Source organism: Argopecten irradians, chromosome 6, assembly GCF_041381155.1.
Source record: "Argopecten irradians isolate NY chromosome 6, Ai_NY, whole genome shotgun sequence".
NCBI classification, from domain to species: domain Eukaryota; kingdom Metazoa; phylum Mollusca; class Bivalvia; order Pectinida; family Pectinidae; genus Argopecten; species Argopecten irradians.
In genome coordinates this window covers 13828270-13852296 of record NC_091139.1, presented here as the reverse complement: position 1 = coordinate 13852296, position 24027 = coordinate 13828270, and the positions used below count along the sequence as shown (strand labels likewise).

Here is a 24027-nt window from a genome sequence, read left to right as displayed (position 1 = left end):
AGGGGACATGACTGTCAACAACATTAGTTAGGGGGACATGGCTGTCAACAACATAGTTAGGGGGACATGGCTGTCAACAACATAGTTAGGGGACATGGCTGTCAACATCATTAGTTAGGGGTGTCATGACTGTCAAACACACACTAGTTAGGGGACATGACTCATGTGGCTCAACAACAACACCAATAGTTATGGGACATGGCTGTCAACAACATTAGTTAGTGGACATGGGCTGTCAACAACATTAGGTTCAGGGACATGACTGTCAACAAAATTAGTCACGGGGTAACATGGCTGTCAACAACAACTAGTTAGGGGACATGGCTGTCAACATGCATTTAGTTAGGGGACATGGCTGTCAACATTATAGTTAGGAGACATGACTGTCAACAACATCTAGTTAGGGGACATGGCTGTCAACAACATTAGTTAAGGGGACATGACTGTCAACATCATTAGTTAGAGGACATAGCTGTCCTACAGCATTAGTTAGAGGGACATGGCTGTCAACAAAGTTAGTTAGTGGGACTGGCTGTCAGTTAGTTACGGGCGGACATGGCTCATCAACAACATTAGTTATCAAAACAATACTGTCAAACAACATTAGTTAGGGGACATGGCTGTCAAAATTATTAGTTAGGGAACATGGCTGTCAACAATGTTGAACATTGTCCAAGTTTGTGTCCAATCATGACAATCGGTCAAAATTATGTTTGGGATGTGTCCAACTGTTGAAGTTTAAATCTACAATCATTGGTAAAAACCATTATGCCATAGATATTCTGAAGCTATTTAATCTTGCGCGATGACTGTATACCTTGGTAATGTATCAGGTATCAGTCTTATGTTTTGTAATCTTGTAGAATTTCATACTGTGTGTTCATGGAGGAAGGTTCTAAAAAGTTCAGCTGGCCAGTTGAAACATTTATTTGCCAAGAAGTTATATATTCCATTTTTGCATATTACAGAGTTACTTCTCTGGGTAGGTATCCATTGTGACGTCATTATTTTGTAATGTTACGCTTGCTAACAGATCAACTATCAATACCTACCCACAAGGTTAGATAACACTGTAATATGCAAATACAGAATATTATGCAAGAAAAACCTTACAGTTTACACACAAACCTACACTTAGCTTAACTCTTGCATTGTGACACATACAGTTATTTCCAACTTGATAGAATAGATGTACAGGAAATGAGTGTAATAAATAAATAATTATATTCCTAAGGACGACTGTTAATTACCAGGAAGTCATGTAATGGTGGTGTGTTTGGCAGTGGTACAGAGCTGTGTCAACATGGGTACGGTTTGTACAGTAAAGCTGTCTCAGAGCTGAAACTGGATGTCTTAGGTAGGGGGCGGGGGAGGAGATCACAGGGCTGTAATTAGGATGTCTTAGGTAGGGGGGAGGGGAAATCTCAGGGCTGTTATTAGGTTGTCTTAGGTAGGGGGGGGAGGGAAATCTCGGGGCAGTTTTAGGAAGTGTCTTAGATAGAGATTGGGGGGTGGGGGAGATCTCGGGGTTGTTATTAGGATATGTCAGAAGTAGAGATTGGAGGGTGGGGGAGATCTCGGGGTTGTTATTAGGATATGTCTTAGGCAGAGAGTGGGGGGTTGGGGAAAATTTCGGGGCTGTTATTAGGATATGTCTTAGGCAGAGAGTGGGGGATTGGGGAAAATTTCGGGGCTGTTATTAGGATATGTCTTAGGTAGAGAGTAGGGGGTGGGGGAAATTTCAGGGCTGTTATTAGGATGTGTCTTAGGTAGAGAGTGGGGGGTGGGGGAAATTTCGGGGCTGTTATTAGGATGTGTCTTTGGTAGAGAGTGGAGGGTGGGGGAAATTTCGGGGCGGTTATTAGGATATGTCTTAGGTAGAGAGAGGGGGGTGGGGGAAATTTCAGGGCTGTTATTAGGATGTGTCTTAGGTAGAGAGTGGGGGGTGGGGGAAATTTTGGGGCTTTTATTAGGATGTGTCTTAGGTAGAGAGTGGGGGGTGGGGGAAATTTCGGAGCTGTTATTAGGATGTATTCTTAGGTAAATAGTGGGGGGTGGGGGAAATTTCGGGGCTATTATTAGGATGTGTTTTAGGTATAGAGTGGGGGGTTGGGGAGATCTCGGGGCAGTTATTTGGATATGTCTTAGGTATAGAGTGGGGGAAGATCTCCTTGCTGTTATTATCATGTCTACAGTAAGGTATTAGGGTGGGAGGATTTCTCTACTGCTGATGTTGATGTACATGTTGGAGTACTTTGTCTGTTCATAGGTAAGGTGTGTTTATGTATAATCTCTGGATTAACCAAGTTCTCTGAAATCTAACAGGAGAAATGTATTTCTGTGTAATTTCTGGGTTGCCTGGGTTCACAACTGGATTGCCTGGGTTTACCGCCAGTGTAGAAGGAAGGATGTATTTATATATAAACCTTCTTTCCTAGATTAACTGAGCTCTCTGTCATTTAATAGGAAAATGTATTGATGATTAGTTCCTGGCTTCACTGGGTTTGCTCCAAAGAAGAGATCTAGTTATGCTTTCTAAACACAGAATTAATACATGAAGATGATTATGGAGCTGTTTATCCAATATATATACTTTTGACCATGAAAACAGACTTTAAAATAAGGAGTTAACAAGTATTCCTGGACAGCCCCTATAGCAGATCATTTTGATTTTAGAAGCAGCGACATGTGATTATCATCAATGATACATGTAATTATTGACTACAGTGAGTGTTTGTTTGTTTATAACAGAAGCTGTTAAGGAGAGTGGGGAGGTGGAGGATCAATCTGAGGAATCGAGTACAGACCCACCCGAGTCAGAGGTCAAGGAGCAGGAGGAACAAGTATCAGGTCCGGAGGTTACAGAATCTACCACGATAACAACACAGGCACAAATTACACCCATCAGTACTCAAACAAGTACCCCAGGTAGGTACACCCATCAGTACTCAAACAAGTACCCCAGGTAGGTACACCCATCAGTACTCAAACAAGTACCCCAGGTAGGTACACCCATCAGTACTCAAACAAGTACCCCAGGTAGGTAAACCCATCAGTACTCAAACAAGTACCCCAGGTAGGTAAACCCATCAGTACTCAAACAAGTACCCCAGGTAGGTAAACCCATCAGTACTCAAACAAGTACCCCGGGTAGGTACACCCATCAGTACTCAAACAACAAGTACCCCGGTTAAGTACACCCATCAGTACTCGAACTAGTACCCCAGGTAGGTAAACCCATCAGTACTCAAACAAGTACCCCAGGTAGGTAAACCCATCAGTACTCAAACAAGTACAAGTACCCCGGTTAAGTACACCCATCAGTACTCGAACTAGTACCCCACGTAGCTATAGGTACACACAGCAGTATACTCAAACTAGTTGAGTACACCTGATATTAGGTTATAGAAACATTTATTCCTGTAGTATGTGTTATGTATTTCTGTAGGCATGTTACACATGTATTTTGTGGTGTGGAATGTAAAAAGACATATATTACATAGGACAACTTGCCAACAGTCAGAGTCTGTATGTCATGTTGTGATAGAAAGGAATGTAGATACTGTCAGTTACCTCCCCTTTATTTACTAATGTGTTTTTAGAGTACTCTAAATACACAGAATTTTTGTACCTGTTCAAGGTCATACAGAGCCTTTACAAGGTCAAACAAGTTATGCACAAGGTCTCAAAGCACTCTTTACACAGAACTTTCAAAAGTCTGTACAGTACCAGGTCACAAAAATTTACTTATGTTCATAGAAAATTTCTACACAGAATTCAGCAGAACATGGTTCCAAAGTTACAGAATTCTGTATAAGTTCACGAAATCACAGAAGTTCTTCACATTTCCTTGGAAAATCTGGACAACATCTGACTACATCTGAAATGTCAGAATGTTTACTACTATTGAAGTCTGGTTGTGTTTGGATGTGGTGGTGCTTGTTTGGATTGTTTCCAGAAGCTCTGGTCTCACCAGGTGCCCTAACTACCATGTGTGTATACCTAGTAGTGACACCTGTTGGTGTTTTCTCTATCCTGTTACTGCCCTAACTCAGAGTCAGTAATACAATGGAAACACATTTCTACTATATGTAGTAGGAGAATAGCACTAGGTGTTCTTGAGGATTTAGTAGAGCTCAGTCAACAAATTGGAGTCAAGCCTCTGTCGTAAGTGAGTTTCAAGATAGTAAAATGATGTCATTTAAGTACAATAATCCTACCTCATGGTGTTGATGTCTTTCAGTCTCACCAAGGTATGGCATCATGTTCATTAGAAGTTGAGGCTAATCTCACTCAAATAACATCACGTTCACCTTTCCTAGGCTAAGTCACCATATTGGGCTGAAGCAGTAAACAAATCTTATTTACTTCTTCAAGTGAGATCATTATACCAACCAGAAAACTGTCCAGCAGTCTTTTCTACCTCTTACACACATGGGGACGCGGTTCCCGGGTGGTTAAGATGCCCTGACATATTACCATAAGCTTTCCACCTCTGGGTTGCAAGTTTGAATCCCATGTGGGGCAGTTGCCAGATACTGACCGCTGGTCAGTGGTTTTTCTTCAGGTACTCCGTCTTTCCTCCTCCAACAAACCAGGCACGTCCGTACATGACCCTGGCTATTAATGGCATTAAACTAATAAAACCAAAACCTTTTACACTCTTGTTACTAATTTCTCCATTGGTAGTTGACATCTATCATAAAAAGCTGTATAATGGAAAAAAGTCTGGAAAATATAATCACCTGAATCATTCATACACATATCAGTGGTATTGTTTTCTCATCTGTTACCTATATATCTATTCTCACCTGTTACCTATATATCTATTCTCACCTGTTACCTATATATATCTATTCTCACCTGTTACCTATAAATCTATTCTCACCTGTAACCTATATATCTATTATCACCTGTTGTATATATCTATTCTCACCTGTTGTATAAATCTATTCTCATCTATTACCTATATATCTATTCTCACCTGTTACCTATATATCTATTCTCACCTGTTACCTATATATCTATTCTCACCTGTTACCTATATTTCTATTCTCACCTGTTACCTATATATCTATTCTCACCTGTTACCTATATATCTCTCACCTGTTACCTATATATCTATTCTCACTTGTTGTATATATATATTCTCACCTGTTACCTATATATCTAATCTCACCTGTTGTATATATCTATTCTCACTTGTTGTATATATATATTCTCACCTGTTACCTATATATCTAATCTCACCTGTTGTATATATCTATTCTCACCTGTTACCTTTACCTGTATGTTACAGTACTAACTACAGCCAATGCCAGGCCGATGATTATACCCGCTGCTGCTTCCACACCAGTACCTCAGGAGCCACCCATCCCCGCCCCCAGACCTTCCTTAGCTATGGACGTGGAGGTCACACCACAGCCCACCACGGTCAAGTTTGCTGCTGAGGAACATGTGATCACAGACAATCATCTCCCCACTGATGACAAGGACGATGATGACGAGGAGGATCTGAGTAAGTATTTATTTATCAGGAGCGAGACCTGTCAGCTTACTATGGAATAAATAAATTGTGCATGTATATACATTTTAATTTGATAGCAAAAACTGTGATTTGAACTTCTGAAGTCGGTAATATACTGACCTTTACTATGATTACCGCTCCATTACTCCAAAATCATACCTCTCTGACTGTAACAATTAAAGCATGGATCTGATATTTACATTTGTATACATGTGACAAACAAGCAAAACCTCTTCTAACTTAAAGGCCCACAACCTTTCTGGAGCAAATTTTATAGGTTTCTTAAAAACATTAATAACGTAAGAAAATACATGCCGGTGGCCTAAGATGAGGTTACAACACTAAACATATGCAAGATTTCCTGCGTAATATATGAAAACTGTGGAAAATTCATTTCGCTGTTTTGTCGTCTGGCGCAGTAGTATTCAACTACCGCGCGGTAATTAGGACGACGGCGGGAAACATAAGACGACCCGCGTTATGAAAATTAACATTTTATTTATTTTAATTATTTTGTTCATGAGATGATGATGAGTATAGTATTAACGATAATTTAATAACTTTTGCGACTCTACACAATTATCGATCTCGTTTTACAATCCCATTTTAAAAATTAAAAGCCGTTTCGGAAAGGTAGTGGGCCTTTAAACTTGTATTACTCAAAGCCTCAATAAGTTTTCTATAAAAATTACCATGGTCCCATTGAGTTAACGTTTGACCTTGACCTCTGTCCTTCCCACAGGTGACCTGGATGTATCAGAGCCAGAGAAGCCTGAAATAGACACAAATCTCAATCCTGGCTTTGAGCAGGTCCCTGCCTCTGAGCCTGATCTGAATAAACAGCCTAAAAAAAGTGCTTTGAAGTCGAGATTTGAGCTTAATGATGGTGTTCCTGAAACAGAGCTGAACACTCCCTCGCAAATAGACAACAGCAGTACCCCTAGTGTGACCAATAATGTGAAGGATCCGCTTCCGAAGCCTTCACCGCTGGCCACGCCTCTGTCTAGTAATATAGGCAGGCCCCGCCTTAGGGCAGGATTTGTGTAAGTATGGAGACAGAAATCAGCTGTTAGTTATATGATGTTAAGTATTCTTGATTCTGTATTGATTGGATAAAAGATTTACCTATTCTAGATTTTGCTCAGTCATTTCTGAAAGAAATATTAGAATGTTGTATTTATTACGGCTTTCATACATACATTCATTATTCAAAACAGTTCTCCAAGTGTTGCACTTCACTTTCGAACATATATATAAAAAAATGCAATTCTAAGTGTATGAGATGCGCTTAAATGAAACTAGTTTATAGACACATGTTGTATGTTGTGTATTCTATTATAGACACGTTCCCACGCCGGCAAGCGGCGACAGTGATAAAGAGAATACCCCAATCCCTGTATCAATGCCAGTAGTACCCTCACCAGTGTCTTTCCAAAACACCCCCAACTCCTCCACACCTCAACAGTCCTACGACGACTCATCATCCGACGACGAGGAAATCAAGTATCGCGACGACGATGAGGACGAGATGGAAACAAGTAAGGGGAGATAACACTCACTAAATCATGAGAAATTTATAAGCTAAAATATTCTGTGTATTACATACGTCACGATAACTATCAAATAGTAAAATTAGACTGTTTGTGTTTCTGCCTGGAATAGAAATTGGCTGAATTGATTTTTATATTTTTTGGAGTGAAGATTATTCAATCAATTGAAAATCTCCTTTGATGTTTCAGATCACATTTTCTTTTCAAAACCAAAAACTCTTCAAAATAAATTCCTCTAGTTTAACAAATAAATACATGTATTATACCTAGTAGTATAGTGGATAAAGGGAAATAACTCTTGTTTTCTTCTCTTGCCAGGTTCTTTAGCAGCAAAAGTAGCAAGACAGGATAGTTTAGCTAGGTTTTTAAGTAATCGCCCGTCACATCACGACTTGATGGAGAAAAATATTATACCTTCTGAGACTGAAGATGAGAAACAGGTGCAAAGATCCAACATAGGACACAAATTAACAAGGTCAGTAATTGGGTTTACCAGCATCATTCTGTCTTTGATAGACAAAACTTACATCTCCACAATTTTTTCATATTTCGAATTAATCAGTAATTTAGTTTAATAACTTATTCTCCTCATTCTCATAATTCTATCAAAGCAAAAATTAGCCAGGGTCTTAATTGTTTATGTGTGTGAAAATATCATCTCCATTTTCCTGATTATTATGGGTATGACCTGAAATTTTACACAATACAATCCTCAAGAAGAATTAAATATGACAAAAACAAACAACAGAAGAAAAATCATTACCAACAAATAAATAAAAGATACCATATACCCCGTTATTTTCTCAATTTTGTTGGACATTGCTATGTTGACGAAAATTTCATTTGCGAAATATTGAGAAATGGTTTTCTCGTATATACTCTGTAATACAGACTAGGAAAATTTAAAATCTTTTAAATTTAATTGTCTCATTTTTCCGTAGAATCACGACTTCTTTTTATCAGCATAAATATTTGGCTAAACAGAAGTAGTAATAATAGAATAACAAGCCAGCAAAAATAATCAACACCAAGTAATTCAAGTGAATAGTTGGGCAAAGAAAACCAGTATTAATGCATTCATTGGCCTTCCAAAAGTCCTTATATATCAAAACGACACTCCAGTTCTGCTTACATTGTCCAATTTAGACCAAAGAAATTATTGAAAAGCCACGTGTAAATTTAGCACATTTTTAAAAATAACTCTTTGAAAGCGAGGCTGCATGTAAATGTCAACATGGACATAGTAAGCCGAGAGGCGCGCTAGGATTTCTATGATATAAATTACCTTTCTTCACATGAAGAACGATTTTGAGAAGATGGAGTATATTAACACCATTTTTACTGACTTTAGCCTTCCTTTATCTGACTATTCACTTCAAAATAAAAAAAATGTATTGGTTTTAATCATGTAAATAAATTTAAGTTATTACAAAGATGTATTTTGATCTTTGTTTCATCAAGTAATCGAGAATGATACATTAGAATTTGTATCGGAACATTGAGAATTTCTGTAACAATATTATGCTTGAGATAGATGCTTGAGATAGAGTTTAAATGATGTTACTGTCCGTTTTCTGTCCACAGACGGCTGAGCTTACGGCCTACCCAGGATGAATTACTGCAAAGAAACATTTTACATAGTAAGTACAGTTTTACATTACATAAATTATCAAGATTTACCTTCAAATATACAGAAGGAAATTTTCATATTGATTAGTTTTGTTGAATTTTCCATAGTTAAAACTTTTCATTAAATGATGGGTTGTTATTTGCACACCAGTACCGGGTATTTAATTATATTGTAACATACAGTTCAGTAGAGTCAGATATCAGTTAGACTTCAGCATGCTCTCTCTCGTATCTTCCTGTAAGAAATAGGCCTGTCAATGAACCACTGCTGAATACATGTTTATTGCACAAGTTCCTGGGTAAGAATTACACAGGGATATAACGATGATAATTGCTACATTGTGACTTCATTAAAAATAATGCCTTATATGACTTAACTGGGAGTTAACAGCAATCTTTATTAACTACAAATACCATATTCAAAAATGAAAATGAAAAGGTGCTTAATAAGACAAAATTATTGAAAACCTTTACAGTTTTGGTCTTTATTATGCCCGGCAAATTGAATTGAGGCCTCAAAAGGGGAGGAGCGCTTATTGGGTCGAATATGGTAATGTTAAATTAAAAAAGTGATATGAGAGAGAAATCATCTTTCACATGCTGTCTATACAGGATAGGGATATTCCTCCCGAAAGATCTCTAAACGTAATGACTTTAAGGAAGGAGTATCCGTCCTACTCCTCATAAGGGAGTTCACCCTTCTAATGGATTCTTATGTTACCTTTAAACTTACAGTATTGCCTATAGTATTTTATCATGTGTGAAGATAGACCAAAATTAAGGCTAATCTAATTTTTTTAAAGCAGAAATCTTAAGTAAATGTTCAAGTAAATTTAAATTACTGAATACAGACTGTAATAAATTGTGATGCATATGCTTTAAACAGGAATTTTGGGTAGATCATTGTATAATCCAAGCACAGTGCCAAAGTTTGTTAAAGGGGCACTTCAGAAAAAGGAAAAATGTTTGAAATTATACAGTAGAGATGGATTCTTCTTGCTGGACACAAATTAACAGTACTGGTACTGTGATAGCTCCTGTTTATATTACTATGGTATATACATCGAAACCAGTTCCCCTGAGGATAACCAATCAGTAATATATGGTCCATATTATTGATTGGTTTATAGTGAGCTGGACATACTGAAAATGTTTCGTCAGAAATCTCCATCAAAATGTTTAGTCAGAAATCTCCATCAAAATGTTTAGTCAGAAATCTCCATCGGTAAAGGGATAGCATTAACAGAAATAGTGGTCTTAATCTTGTGTTGTTAAATTTTACAATGATATGGACAAAAGAATTATTAGAAGAGATCAAGTACTCTAAGGGGAGGGAATTATCAAATTGACAAAATTATTACAAATGTGCTAAAAATGTGATTAATTTCTGCACAGTCAGTTATTTTTGTGGGTCAGATTTTCATAATTTGGATTTTTTTTTTAAAACAGAAAATGAGTTTTGAAAAAAAAAATATGTTTCACTTTGATCAGGATTTAAGAAATAGTTAAAAATCTATGAAAGTTAACTTTAAGTAAAATGAAATATTTTTTTAGAATCAACAAAACTCACATTTGTGTTGATGAATGCATTTTGATTAAAATATTTTTTGTTTCTGTCATAATATGAAGTAATACTGACAGTTGATGTAAATTGTGTATATATACTTGGCGTGTATAAATACCTGGATATGATTAGGTATCCTGGTTCCTGATATATCATCTGCTGAACTGTTTGAATGTGTTATGTCTGAGTTGACATTAAGTGCTCAAGCAGCATGCCAGGAATTTTCTTACAACAATCGCCTGAATACCAATAAAAATGAGTTATAGCTTTTACTGCAAATGTTTCAACTAAGAATTAATTTCAAATGATCCAGTTATTATAGCATGGCATCCCTGATACCCTGTAATCATTTCTCTTTCCATCCTCGTTTTGTTTCAGTTAAATTGTTTTGAAATTGCTTTTAGTAATAAACCTGGTTCTACAGATGTGCAATAGGGTCTAGTACCTTTTTCTAAAAAAAAAGAAAAAAAAAAGAAGATGACAACAGCTGTTTCTATGAGCCAGTTTTCATCAAAATTTATTGTTCCATATTAAATATGTATATAAAAATATGTTTATAACAGCTGATGCCATGGTAACGAAATAACAGCATTTGGTGGGTGGAAAGTTGCTGATCACAATAGAACCATTTTTAGCTCACCTGGCCCGAAGGGCCGGTGAGCTTATGTCATGGCGCGGCGTCCGTCGTCCGTCCGTCCGTCCGTCGTCCGTCCGTCCGTCCGTCCGTCAACATTTCCTTTAAATCGCTACTAGTCATAGAGTTCTGCATGGATTGTAACCAAATTTGGCCACAAACATCCTTGGGGGAGGGGGAACAGAACTTGTATAAATTTTGGCTCTGGTCCCCTGGGGGCAGGAGGGGCGGGGCCCAATAGGGGAAATAGAGGTAAATCCTTTAAATCGCTACTAGTCATAGAGTTCTGCATGGATTGTAACCAAAATTAGCCACATACATCCTTGGGGGAGGGGGAACAGAACTTGTATAAATTTTGGCTCTGACCCCTCGGGGGCAGGAGGGGTGGGGCCCAATAGGGGAAATAGAGGTAAATCCTTTAAATCGCTACTTGTCCTAGAGTTCTGCATGGAATGTAACCAAATTTGGCCACAAACATCCTTGGGGGAGGGGGAACAGAACTTGTATAAATTTTGGCTCTGACCCCTCGGGGGCAGGAGGGGTGGGGCCCAATAGGGGAAATAGAGGTAAATCCTTTAAATCGCTACTTGTCCTAGAGTTCTGCATGGAATGTAACCAAATTTGGCCACAAACATCCTTGGGGGAGGGGGAACAGAACTTGTATAAATTTTGGCTCTGACCCCCCGGGGGCAGGAGGGGCGGGGCCCAATAGGGGAAATAGAGGTAAATCCTTTAAATCGCTACTTGTCCTAGAGTTCTGCATGGAATGTAACCAAATTTGGCCACAAACATCCTTGGGGGAGGGGGAACAGAACTTGTATAAATTTTGGCTCTGGACCCCCCGGGGCAGGAGGGGCGGGGCCCAATAGGGGAAATACAGGTAAATCCTTTAAATCGCTACTTGTCCTAGAGTTCTGCATGGAATGTAACCAAATTTGGCCACAAACATCCTTGGGGGAGGGGGAACAGAACTTGTATAAATTTTGGCTCTGGTCCCCCGGGGGCAGGAGGGGCGGGGCCCAATAGGGGAAATAGAGGTAAATCCTTTAAATCGCTACTAGTCATAGAGTTCTGCATGGATTGTAACCAAAATTAGCCACAAACATCCTTGGGGGTAGGAGAACAGAACTTGCGTAAATTTTGGCTCTGACCCCCCGGGGGCAGGAGGGGCGGGGCCCAATATGGGAAATAGAGGTAAATCCTTTAAATCGCTACTAGTCATAGAGTTCTGCATGGAATGTAACCAAAATTAGCCATAAACATCCTTGGGGGTAGGAGAACAGAACTTGTATAAATTTTGGCTCTGACCCCCCGGGGGCAGGACGGTTGGGGTCCAATAGGGGAAATAGAGGTAAATCCTTTAAATCGCTACTTGTCCTAGAGTTCTGCATGGATTGTAACCAAAATTAGCCACAAACATCCTTGGGGGAAGGGGAACAGAACTTGAATAAATTTTGGCTCTGATTCCCCAGAGGCAGGAGGGGCGGGGCCCAATAGGGGAAATAGAGGTAAATCCTTTAAATCGCTACTAGTCATACAGGTCTACATGAATTGTAACCAAATTTGGCCACAAACATCCTTGTTGGAAGCGGAACAGAACTTGTTTAAATTTTGGCTCTGACCCCCCGGGGGCAGGAGGGGCGGGGCCCAATAGGGGAAATAGAGGTAAATTCTATTAATCGCTACTTGTCCTAGAGTTCTGCATGGATTGTAATTAAATTTGGCCACAAACATCCTTGGGGGAAGGGGAACAGAACTTGTATAAATTTTGGCTCTGATCTTCCGGGGGCAGGAGGGGCGGGGTCCAATAGAGGAAATAAAGGTAAATCCTTTAAATCGCTACTAGTCATATAGTTCTGCATGGAATGTAACCAAATTTGGCCACAAACATTCTTGGGGGAAGGGGAACAGAACTTGTATAAATTTTGGCTCTGGCCCCCTGGGGGCAGGACGGTTGGGGCCCAATATGTGAAATAGAGGTAAATCCTATAAATCGCTAATTGTCTTAGAGTTTTGCTTGGATTGTGACCAAATTTGGCCATAAAAATCCTTGGGGGAAGGAGAACAGAAGTTTGGCTCTGACCCCCTGGGGGCAGGAGGGGTGGGGCCCAATAGGGGACTTAATGGTTAATATTAAAATTCCTTCAGAAAAGAAACAATGAAGCTGTATTCAGAACATTACTTGGCATTACAAACCAGGTGAGCGATACAGGCCCTCTGGGCCTCTTGTTATATAAAAAAAAAAAAAAACATCACCAAAATTGCTAAGACAACAAAATTCAGATAAAACCTTTGAGTCGATACTCCTTACTAATTGCCACTAGGGATTAACTAGGACTAGATAATCCCTCTCTAACAAATGTCAGTTTCCTAGTTGTTTACATAAAAGGTCTGACTACAACTTGGACTATGTATACACAGACTTCAGATACAAAAGCTTTATGTAAGTGTCAAATATGGTAAACAAACAACATAAGCTCTGCTTGTATTTCTCCACTTTAAGAACCCAGTATTTATTTTGTTGGTTCTGTATATGTAAAGCACCATTTCATTTATTTATTTATTTATTTTATTTGTTTTTTGCTAATTAGCTACAGATTATTTGAATTATTTTTGTAGTCATCATTTTTCCCTATTTTTTTTCCAATTTTGTATTGTAAACCTTAATATTCAAAATCAAAATTGTACAATATGAAAATGATGTATAATGTAAGTACCATTTTTACTTATTGTATACACCTATAGAATTATAAATATTTTATCATAATCATTTAAGACATGGAATCAATAATACTTTTAATTGTACAATATTTTTCATGCCTGTAATAAATCCATACGGCCCCTCAGAGATAATTTCCTACTCTAACGTAATGCAGTTAGTTTGGAGGATCAATAGCTATTGATTATTACACAGACAAGATATCTAAATGAACTATCCCTGCACAGCTACTTCACAGGTAGTTGTGGGTCAAACGATGACTAACTATTCATTTATAATTCAGTCAGCTGATTTCACCATCAAGTTTCCATGGCAACTAGGCCAATTGCCTGTCACAGATGTGTCGGGTGTGAGCTAACACTTAATGAATATGTATTCACTGTCGACTGTGGGCTGTAGAACAATAGAGGTTCAATTAGCCCCTCCTTGTTCATCGGAATTATCCAAAGTGGTTTAACGGAATGGTAATCATGTCACTGAGTTAATGAAGATGGTATACATGTCACGGCTTGGGCTAGGAGGAAAGGCCTGTTTTGGTGGTGAATGATCCGAGGTGTTTTTGTGTATACTTGGTGGTGAATGATCCGAGGTGTTTGTGTGTGTACTATTGTTACTTACCTATTACAGTGGTAATCAGGGGTTATAGTGATGAAGATCATGTTTAAATCAACAGCTGTAAGAGACAGGAGTGAACCAACCGATAAATCGGTGAAGAACTTCATAAACAGGTTGACCCTGTCACACAGAATATTCCAGGAATGTGTGAATAGTCTCGAACATCTGAAAAGTTATGTGACTTTTTATTTAATAGATCAGTCCTCAGATGACGCTATCCGGGAAAAGGAAGAGAAAAAGAGGTATCTAATCCGAAAGGTAAGTACAATTTTATATTTCTGTATTAAGTAGAGAGAGAAAATGTAATGCAACAATATATGAATTTCATTACATGTATATTAAATAGTGTTAAGACATGTGTAAATGAAAACATATCTTATAAGAGAATGTTTGGTATAAGATTGTTTGTAGAAATTAGTGATCAGAATATTTTCCCCAGTGAATTGATTAACAGATTAGGCCCATCCCAAATTTTTCTACTATAATGAAAACATTGAAAAATTGAATGTTGGGAGAGGGGATTTCTGTCTTAAATGTAACATTTACAATAAAAAATCTAGTTCAGTTTGAATAAATTTGAATTACTTCTATATGCTATGAAAAGATTCTCTACTACTAAACATATCTTTGGAAAATGTGTAAAACTGGTAATTGTTCTTAGAATATATTTGGAAGGATTAATTATTGTAAGACTTTAGACTATGGGTTCCTTGGTCTGATATTTAGTGCTACCATAGGGAATGAGTGTTATAAGTGGCTCCTGTGGGTTGATATTTAGAATAGATATGGCAGGGAATGAGTGTTATAAGGGGCTCTTGTGGGTTGACATTTACAATAGATACGACAGGGAATAAGTGTTATAAGGGGCTCCTGTGGGTTGATATCTAGAATAGATACGGTAGGGAATGAGTGTTATAAGGGGCTCCTTTGGGTTGACATTTAGAATAGAAACGGTAGGGAATGAGTGTTATAAGGGGCTCCTGTGGGTTAACATTTAGAATAGATACTAGGGAATAAGTGTTATAAGGGGCTCCTGTGGGTTGATATTTAGAATAGATACGGTAGGGAATAAGTGTTATAAGGGGCTCCTGTGGGTTGATATTTAGAATAGATACGGTAGGGAATGAGTGTTATAAGGGGCTCCTTTGGGGTTGATATTTAGAATAGATACCGTAGGGAATGAGTGTTATAAGGGGCTCCTGTGGTGTTGATATTTAGAATAGATATGGTAGGGAATGAGTGTTCTAAGGGGCTCCTGTGGCAGGGAATGAGTGTTATTTAGAATAGATACGGAGGGAATGAGTGTTATAAGTGGCTCCTGTGGGTTGATATTTAGAATAGATAAGGTAGGGAATGAGTGTAAGTGTTATAAGTGGCTCCTGTGGGTTGATATTTAGAATAGATACGGTAGGGAATGAGTGTTATAAGGGGCTCCTGTGGGTTGATATCTAGAATAGATAGGGAAGGAGATGACTGTGTTATACAGCTCCTGGAGATGAGAGTAAATTGATTACCTAATGGATTTGTTGTCATTATAAGTCCGACTTTTCCTTTGTTACTTGTTGATTAATGACTGTTGTTTCTCTACAGCTAAGCTTCAGACCTACGATAGACGAGCTGAAGGAGAAAAAGATTATCAAGTTTAGCGACTATGTGGAGTGGACGGATGCCAATGAGTACGACCGGCGGGGTGACAAACCCTGGACACGCCTCACCCCCAAAGACAAGGTAGGGTCGGCAAAGGTCATTTCAGGGTCATACAAGGTTATCACGGGTCAGTTATATCATCATTGAAAATTTCGATAACAAATGAAAACAGAATATATAATACACAAAACTCCATAATTGTTCAAAAGAGAAAGTTCATTATTTGCATTGAAACCCTTGAAAAATGTATTCACCGCAAGAATGATACGCAGTGTCAAGATTGCCACCTCTCTTGTTTTTGGTGGAAGAAGATCGACTGATAATGTTTAGTGCCTGTTTTCTCTTCACAATGATACTGGAAACAAATTTCTTCTTCATTCAAATACCAAACTGTATGGATTATAAAATGAAATCTGCAATACAATAAAACTTAGTGAAAAACATATCTAGCCTTTTAGACTTTCATCAGTCAAATCACAAATTTGACCCCAAAAATATGCTGCTTAGTATTCATATATAGAGAACCACCCAACCCCGCAGGTAAATTCTGCTGTATTGATAATACTAGATTGACAAGCATTTGTTTTAAACTTTCAGTATGATACATGCGTATTTAAAGTAACATCTTTCATTTACAGGCTGCAATAAGAAAAGAGTTAAATGAATTTAAAAGTAAGGAGATGGCAGTCCACGAGGACAGTCGACATTTAACTAGGTAAGTATCGTAGGTCTGGAATAATGTAAACTGAATTATTCTTTAAGGCCAATCGATTAGAACTCGCAAAAATAAGTGCCCATGAAAAAGATTCAACTACTAGTACAGTAAAGCATTTAACTTGTAAATCACAAAATTGAATGGCTGTGATTGATTGTAAGTTGATTTACAGTATAAGGTTTTCCTAAAAGTTACTTCGCTAATGTTACATATTCTTATGTTATACCATTTCTATTGCATACAAAAATGAAAAGATCACATACAAAAATGAAAAAGATGAAATACAAAATGAAAGTACATACAAAATGAAAAGATCACATACAAAAATGAAAAGATCACATACATACAAAATGAAAAGATCCATACAAAAATGAAAAGATCACATACAAAAATGAAAAGATACAACAAAATGATGAAAGATTGCATACAAAAATGAAAAGATCGCTTCAAAAATGAAAAGACACATACAAAAATGAAAAGATTGCATACAAAAATGGAAAGATCACATACAGAAATGAAAAGAAATTGTCTTTAGGGAAATAAATATAAAATCCAGAAGCTGTCAACCACCTAAGATAGTTTAACGAAAAGAAAGCTTAGCAGGAATTAATATAAAACTCAAAATTGGTTATTCTCTCTCACATTGCATACAAAAATGAAAAGATCAAGAATTGTTAGTATGGTCCTACACTTTTGTATTAGTGTGTCATTCAGGTCACATAAAGTTCAGCAACTTACATAGATATTTTCTTCTATTGCAGGTTTCACAGGCCTTGAGAACAACATTAAATTATTGCTAAGCAAACTCCCTATGTGATAAGCGCCTGCAGAGAGTCCGCAGCAGTTAGGACAAATTGCAGTCACCTGATTGGCTGTGTTGATAATATTGCTGTGTTCTGATTGGCTGAGCTCCCCAGTGAAACTGGAATGTTGCAGATTATCAGGGACTTGAAAACATACCATTACATATAAGACTTGTGACTTTATTTTTATTAATGACTTGATATGTATCGGTGCCTCATGTGGAGATCAAGTAAAAGGAATCGCCACAAGATGCAAGTATGCTTAACGCAATGTAGTTATGAATGTGTATGTGTTTTGGGTAAAGAGTTGAGAGTAATTGTCGACACTTGTATACCAAATCTGAAACAGAAACCAGAAAATGGGCTCTCCCTGATATAGCATTGATTAACCCTTTGTTAATCGGGAATATTTTTGTTTATGGAGACGAGAGATTATTATTTTTGTTTCGGAGACATGGTGTTACGGTAAATATAATGGATAGTGTCAAGAGAAGTGTGCCAAAGAAGATTTATAAATTATAGGTTGACACTTGTATACCGGAAAACTGGACACTCTACTCAGTAAAAGTTAATGCTCTACTCTGTAGAAGTGGACATTCTACTCCAGATCTGTTAAAGTGGACGCCCTACCCTGTAAAAGTGGAAGCTCTACTCTGTAGAAGTGGACACTCTCTCTGTAGAAGTGGAAGCTCTACTGTAAAAGTTGATGCTCTCTCTGTAGAAGTGGACATTCTTCTCTGTAAAAGTGGAAGCTCTACTCTGTAAAAGTTGATGCTCTACTCTGTAGAAGTGGACACTCTACTCTGTAAAAGTGGAAGCTCTACTCTGTAAAAGTTGATGCTCTACTCTGTAAAAGTTGATGCTCTCTCTGTAGAAGTGGACATTCTTCTCTGTAAAAGTGGAAGCTCTACTCTGTAAAAGTTGATGCTCTACTCTGTAGAAGTGGACACTCTACTCTGTAAAAGTGGAAGCTCTACTCTGTAAAAGTGGGCATTTTTCTCTGTAAAAGTGGAAGCTTTACTCTTTAAAAGTGGAAGCTTTACTCTTTAAAAGTGGACATTTTACTCCATAAAAGTCGATGCTGTTCTCCGTAAGAGTCGATGCTCTACTCTGTCAGAAAGATTACCAATTAACATATATTTCTCAATAAGCATATGGATATATGATGCATTAACAGCATTGCTAATACTTGTAATATTTTTTCTTTGTTATATCTGATTCTAAGTATCAAAATGAGAATTATGAAAATCAAGTTCAAACTGCTAAACATAGAATTAAAATTTCACCAAAGATTTAAAAATCCTCTATACACAGTAAAAATTTTGTTTGTATATTGAGTTATAGTCTACAACTGATTAATATTTCTGTAAGAAGTGCTATGTTGATTGAATGATTTGCATAAAGACTAGACTGGAATGTATGGGTTTGAGAATGTTTCGGTGTTGTCCTTGAGCCTCTGTTGAGTTGTGTGAGTGAAGTTAAGACGTTTGTTGTATGAGCCGTCAACATGCGAATTACAAGGTGTTCATTCTTCAAAATATTTCATGATACAAATAAAAATTTTCACAAATGTTGGACTAAACAATGGAGGATATTACTAGAGACACTAGAGAAAACTGTATACATGTATAGTGCTGGACATGGAAATTGTATAATAGGTGGTATCATGTACTGATATTCTGTATCTTTTAGTTTTCTTTCCTCACAGATAATTAGGACATTTTAAGTGATATTTTAGCAAGGGAAGATAGAGGTGGCAAACTTCTATCTGACTCTGACCATATAACAACATAGACAGCATATCTTTCTAGTAATGTAAAAATATCCAAAATCCTCGTTGTTCAGTTGAAATATTTCTTTCGCTGCCAAATACAGCAAATATATATATATAATGAGTGTATACTGACGTTTCAGATGCCAGTCGCAGGATAAATGTATATTGACTTCACATAACTACCACAATCTGTTAAATAGCTGTAGTACTTCCTCTAGTTTCATATACTTGTAACCTTAATGATCATTGGTTACAATGATCTTGATGATCATTGGTTAGTATTAAATACTTGTAACCTCAATGATGATTGGTTACAGTGACCTTGATCCTCATTGGTTAGTATAAAATACTTGTAACCTTGATGCACGTTGGTTCTAGTTTGTCCTTTTTCATTTGAAATTTAAGACATTGATACTCTGAAATATGACTGAAGTGACAGCTTTCTCCGAGACAGGCTAGACGAACTATATACACCGAGTGATCGTGATCAATGATGCATGAATGTTATGCAATGTAAGATGAAAATTTTACAATTAACTGTTGTAATATGTTGTGGGTATTTTTGCTAATGCCAATGATAATGTATTATTTAATTTTTAACAGACATTCATAATGTATATATACATATAATAAAACACACACTGACATATATGTAATATATATGTATATATAGTATATATATATGTATATCTTAAAATTGCTGAATGTGTAAAGTTAAAAACATGATTTTTAAAGCATAAATATGGATGTCAATCTTTTGTATGATGTTACAGATACAAATGGTTTTAAATATTTTTTTCTCTTTGCAATTTCTTCTGTGTGGATACAGGAAAATGTGAGGTAACTACTGTGTTTGTATGTGACATGTGATTTGTGAGATACTTGAAAAGTATAAAGATGTGTGACTATATCAATCATTGATGCGCATGTAACAAATAGATTTTGACATTACGTTTTCCGACATGTTAAAAAAGAAGTCTTTATACAAGATATTAAAGGAAATCTTTTCTGCATATGAAAAAGACATTAATGTAAAAAAAAATCGAAAAATTTCGAAATACATTAATGTAAAAAAAAATCGAAAAATTTCGAAATACATTGTGGAAATGCACGTGAATTCTGAATGTTAGCTCATCCACCCCTGAAGACACATTTGAGCTCTTCTAATTCAAAGGATTGAAGACTTCATTATAGTTTTTCAGGTGGAATTGTGCTAAAATAAAACGAGCAGTAATGATTTTTCATTTGTCTGAAATGCATGTACTGCTAAGCTTCAGAAATCCTTCTTTTGCATCAAAGGTATTTATCATAAACTACAAAGTATGTCATTAATGTCCTGTATAAAGAATCTTGATTGTTCCTCATCACTCTTTACTGGCTCTAACCCATCATACACAGCACTTAGTGCTTCTGTTTAGGATCTCAACGCTGTACCACACAAGCCAAACAAAATTAAAATCACTGGTAGTTTATAAATAATAGTTTACTTAGCAGACTATTTCTGTAGCTGAAACAGAAGTTAATGAATATGACATGGTAGTATTGCTTCACATTCATATTAGTAATCCAGAATTTTGTTCTGGGTGTTTTATGTTTTGAACTCCCTTATCATTCATTGAAAGCTTTATGTAAATCAGCAAACATTTTCTATTTCATCCTGTGTATTCTTTCTTAGTGGACCAGTGTTATTGATATATTATGACTTGTTTGCCAAAATTATTCATTCCATTATGTTTCTTTCTTACAGAACTTCTATCATCATGTGATAATTAATGTATACTGCATAATTTTTCAATTTTGAGGGTAATAAAATTTCATGATTTGCTCTCTGGAAATTATTTGCGGCAATTTATTTTTGAGAATAAACGTTGTAGCCCTTGGAAGTGTCATTCACACAACAGGCTATCTTATATAAAACCATGATTTTGGATAATTTCACGAGAGATTTAATTCCACGAATTTAGTGAAATTTAAAAAAAAAATGGCTAATATTAGCAACTAAATAGTATCAGGACCTGAAGACTGTTACTAAATATTGGTCAAAGCAGTTGTTACATACAGCATTTCCATTATTACAATCCATATAACATATACAATGTACATGTAAATGAATTTTTTATTCTTATCAAAATTTCAATAAACAGAATTTATTTGAAATTTATATTGGTGTAAAGCATTAACCAAAAGAAAAAGATGGATTTTTTTAAAGATAAAAATAAAAGTATACGATTCCAAGATTGGATTATGTTACTCTATGGGAACAATGATGTAATATATTACATTGTTGGTACTAAGGAACCTTTGATATACTTGATTTCTGATAATTTCTGTTTACATTAGTCAAACTGTTGATTACAGGCTCCATCTTCCTCTGTACAGAATTGGAAGTTCGTGTTTATCACTGGACATTTTGTTATAATTTGTTTTAACGTTGTCAGTGCTTACATATTGTGTGACTGGTAGTTGATGAGTGATGAGTGAACGGACACAGAGAATTGCTAGTAGAGTAGTAGACTAGTGAAGGCTACCACGGTAGCTTAACCAATCCTTGATGTACACCTGTATCATACACATGGGGCTCGTCTCTGTATTCTACACATGGGGCTCGTCTCTGTATTCTACCCGCAAATTATTTTCTGTATACATGAATACTTAATTGGTAAAGCTATATTTTTGGTCGCTATTTATAAAGCTCTCTTCATGAGGTATACTATTACACAGTAATACTTCATACATGCATGTTGTACACTGATGAGCTACACATGTATTTTACATGTATGTACATTGAAAAATGCATTTTCTACTGTTACAAGTTAAAATCTGAATAAAGTATGTAAATATATTCATTAGAGTTGTTATCATTGCCTATTTTTAATATTTGATATGTCAATTACCTCCCTGTACTTGATCTCCAACACTGGGACTGTCAGTTTGCCTAGTTGCTTACTAAAATTATGTCCCTGACCTTGAAAGCAGTAAAAGCTTTGCCATGACTGGAATCTCAAATTTGGTTACTTCTGCAGCTGTGACAATCACCTTTGCATGATTTTTATATTACTCCAACTCCAATTGCAGCAGGGTGTGATACTTCCCTATCAACAGCCTGCAGGTCTTAATGGCTCATCTAACCATTTGAAACAAAGGGGCATAACTCTAAAAAAAGAGGTAGGGAGGTCATCTACACTTCATAATGACTATTATAACCCCCACAGCGAAGTTAAGAGGAGGGGAGTTTACTGGAATCAGGATGTTCGTCCCTCTGTCTGTAGACACAATCTTTGTCCGGTGATCTCCTCCAGAGAGAATTTACTACACAGAACCCTGACATAAAGTAGAGTTGAGTAATCTATACATATATGTATAGGCTCCTGTTCTACTTTGTTCACTATTAATGGAGTTATTAATAATTAAAAGGCCTAATTAGCCCAAATAGCAGACACAACTTTGACTGGCAACCTCCTCCTAAACTACAAAACAGATTTTGATAAAACTTGGTATATAGAACCCAGACATAAAGGGGAATTGAGTTTTAAAACTATATTGGGTTCTGCAATATGTCCCCTATTAATAGAGATATTACTAATTAAAAGGCCTAATAAGCCCGAGCGGGGAATATTAGTCTGCAACTCTGGCGACAGTTCTAGTTGCCGACAAGTTTCATTGAAATTCCCTAGTACGTAGTTTAGGAATAGTAGTCAATTAATAATTTTGTAACAAAGGGGACATAACTTTTACAATGTTAGAGGTATCTTTATGGATTATGCACTTCTACAAGAATCCAGTATACCCCAAAACTTTGCTGTGAAGAATGAATTACCATAAAATTGAAAGTACTGTAAGTAAATTTTTCAGCAGTATTTGATTTAAAAGGGACATGAACCCAAAATAGAATGTATGTTTAGATATTTTAGTACAACTAGTGGTTATCTAAAACACCAGGAAAACGTAGGTAATACCAACCCCAAACATGTTAAAAATAGACCATCATATTCTATTTTTGGGCTACAAAATGAAAACCGATCGAAAGCGAGGCTATAATGAACAACAAACTTTCTGACACGACAAGGAACATTAGTTTTCCACATTCTAAGAAGCTTTACTAATTTAGGATCATTGATACATATTTGTTCATATTCATTATAAAACGAAAGAATGATAAATCAAAAGTCAACTAGTTTTCATTCGACGGGACACCGCGAAGGGAGGTTCTTGACCTAATTGCACATAAAGTCGAAAATTGTTCACATCTCTTGTATTGCTGTGATCCATTTATAGTTACCTATTTTCCCAATGTTACTGACTCTTGTCGTACTCTATTTTATATCGGAAATTATTTGTGTTCGTTTCACCCATATTTTCAATCCATTTTGTTTACGTTCACTTAATTTGAGCAGTGCATTAAGGGAGGTTACTAAAGTTCAATGCTACTATTTTTTTCACATTCAGTTTACAAATCTCGACCAGGCTGGTTCAAAATACAGAAATGTGGAATTTCCATTATATTTATTTTGTTTGGACATATTTGCACAATAACCAATATACATTACTTTGTAAGGTATCTGACACGTAATAAATATGTTTTTTACTCAAATTTACATGATTTATTTAGGTTCATGTCCCTTTAACGGCAGAATATGATTGCACCAGTTAATTTTCTGTGTATCATATATGCACCTCAAATACTGAGGCGAAAGACTAGTTGTCAATAGGGCTTGTAAATATTGAAAGACTACATAATGGCTCAACTAGCCAATACCCTGTGGCAATTACTCAGTTGTTTCAAATTGGTATGTCAGACATTTTAACTGCAGTCACCTGTGGTTAAGTCACTGTCATTTCAAATGGTCATA

The 24027-nt window shown here is 36.6% G+C and overlaps 1 protein-coding gene across 3 annotated transcripts in view; it reads left to right on the top strand.

The window, feature by feature from the left end:
* The window catches only part of LOC138325061 (phosphatase and actin regulator 1-like), a 56746-nt gene extending 37271 nt beyond the window's left edge, over positions 1–19475 (top strand). For all 3 annotated transcript variants that reach the window (XM_069270434.1, XM_069270437.1, XM_069270436.1), the window contains exons 4-13: positions 2752–2928; positions 5300–5518; positions 6270–6570; positions 6869–7065; positions 7396–7552; positions 8662–8717; positions 14435–14496; positions 15829–15966; positions 16524–16600; positions 17362–19475. In XM_069270434.1, coding sequence (XP_069126535.1) covers positions 2752–2928; positions 5300–5518; positions 6270–6570; positions 6869–7065; positions 7396–7552; positions 8662–8717; positions 14435–14496; positions 15829–15966; positions 16524–16600; positions 17362–17377 — 1400 coding nt within the window. In that variant the 3' untranslated portion in view covers positions 17378–19475. The remainder of the gene's footprint in view (positions 1–2751; positions 2929–5299; positions 5519–6269; positions 6571–6868; positions 7066–7395; positions 7553–8661; positions 8718–14434; positions 14497–15828; positions 15967–16523; positions 16601–17361) is intronic.
* The last annotated feature ends 4552 nt before the right edge of the window (positions 19476–24027 follow it).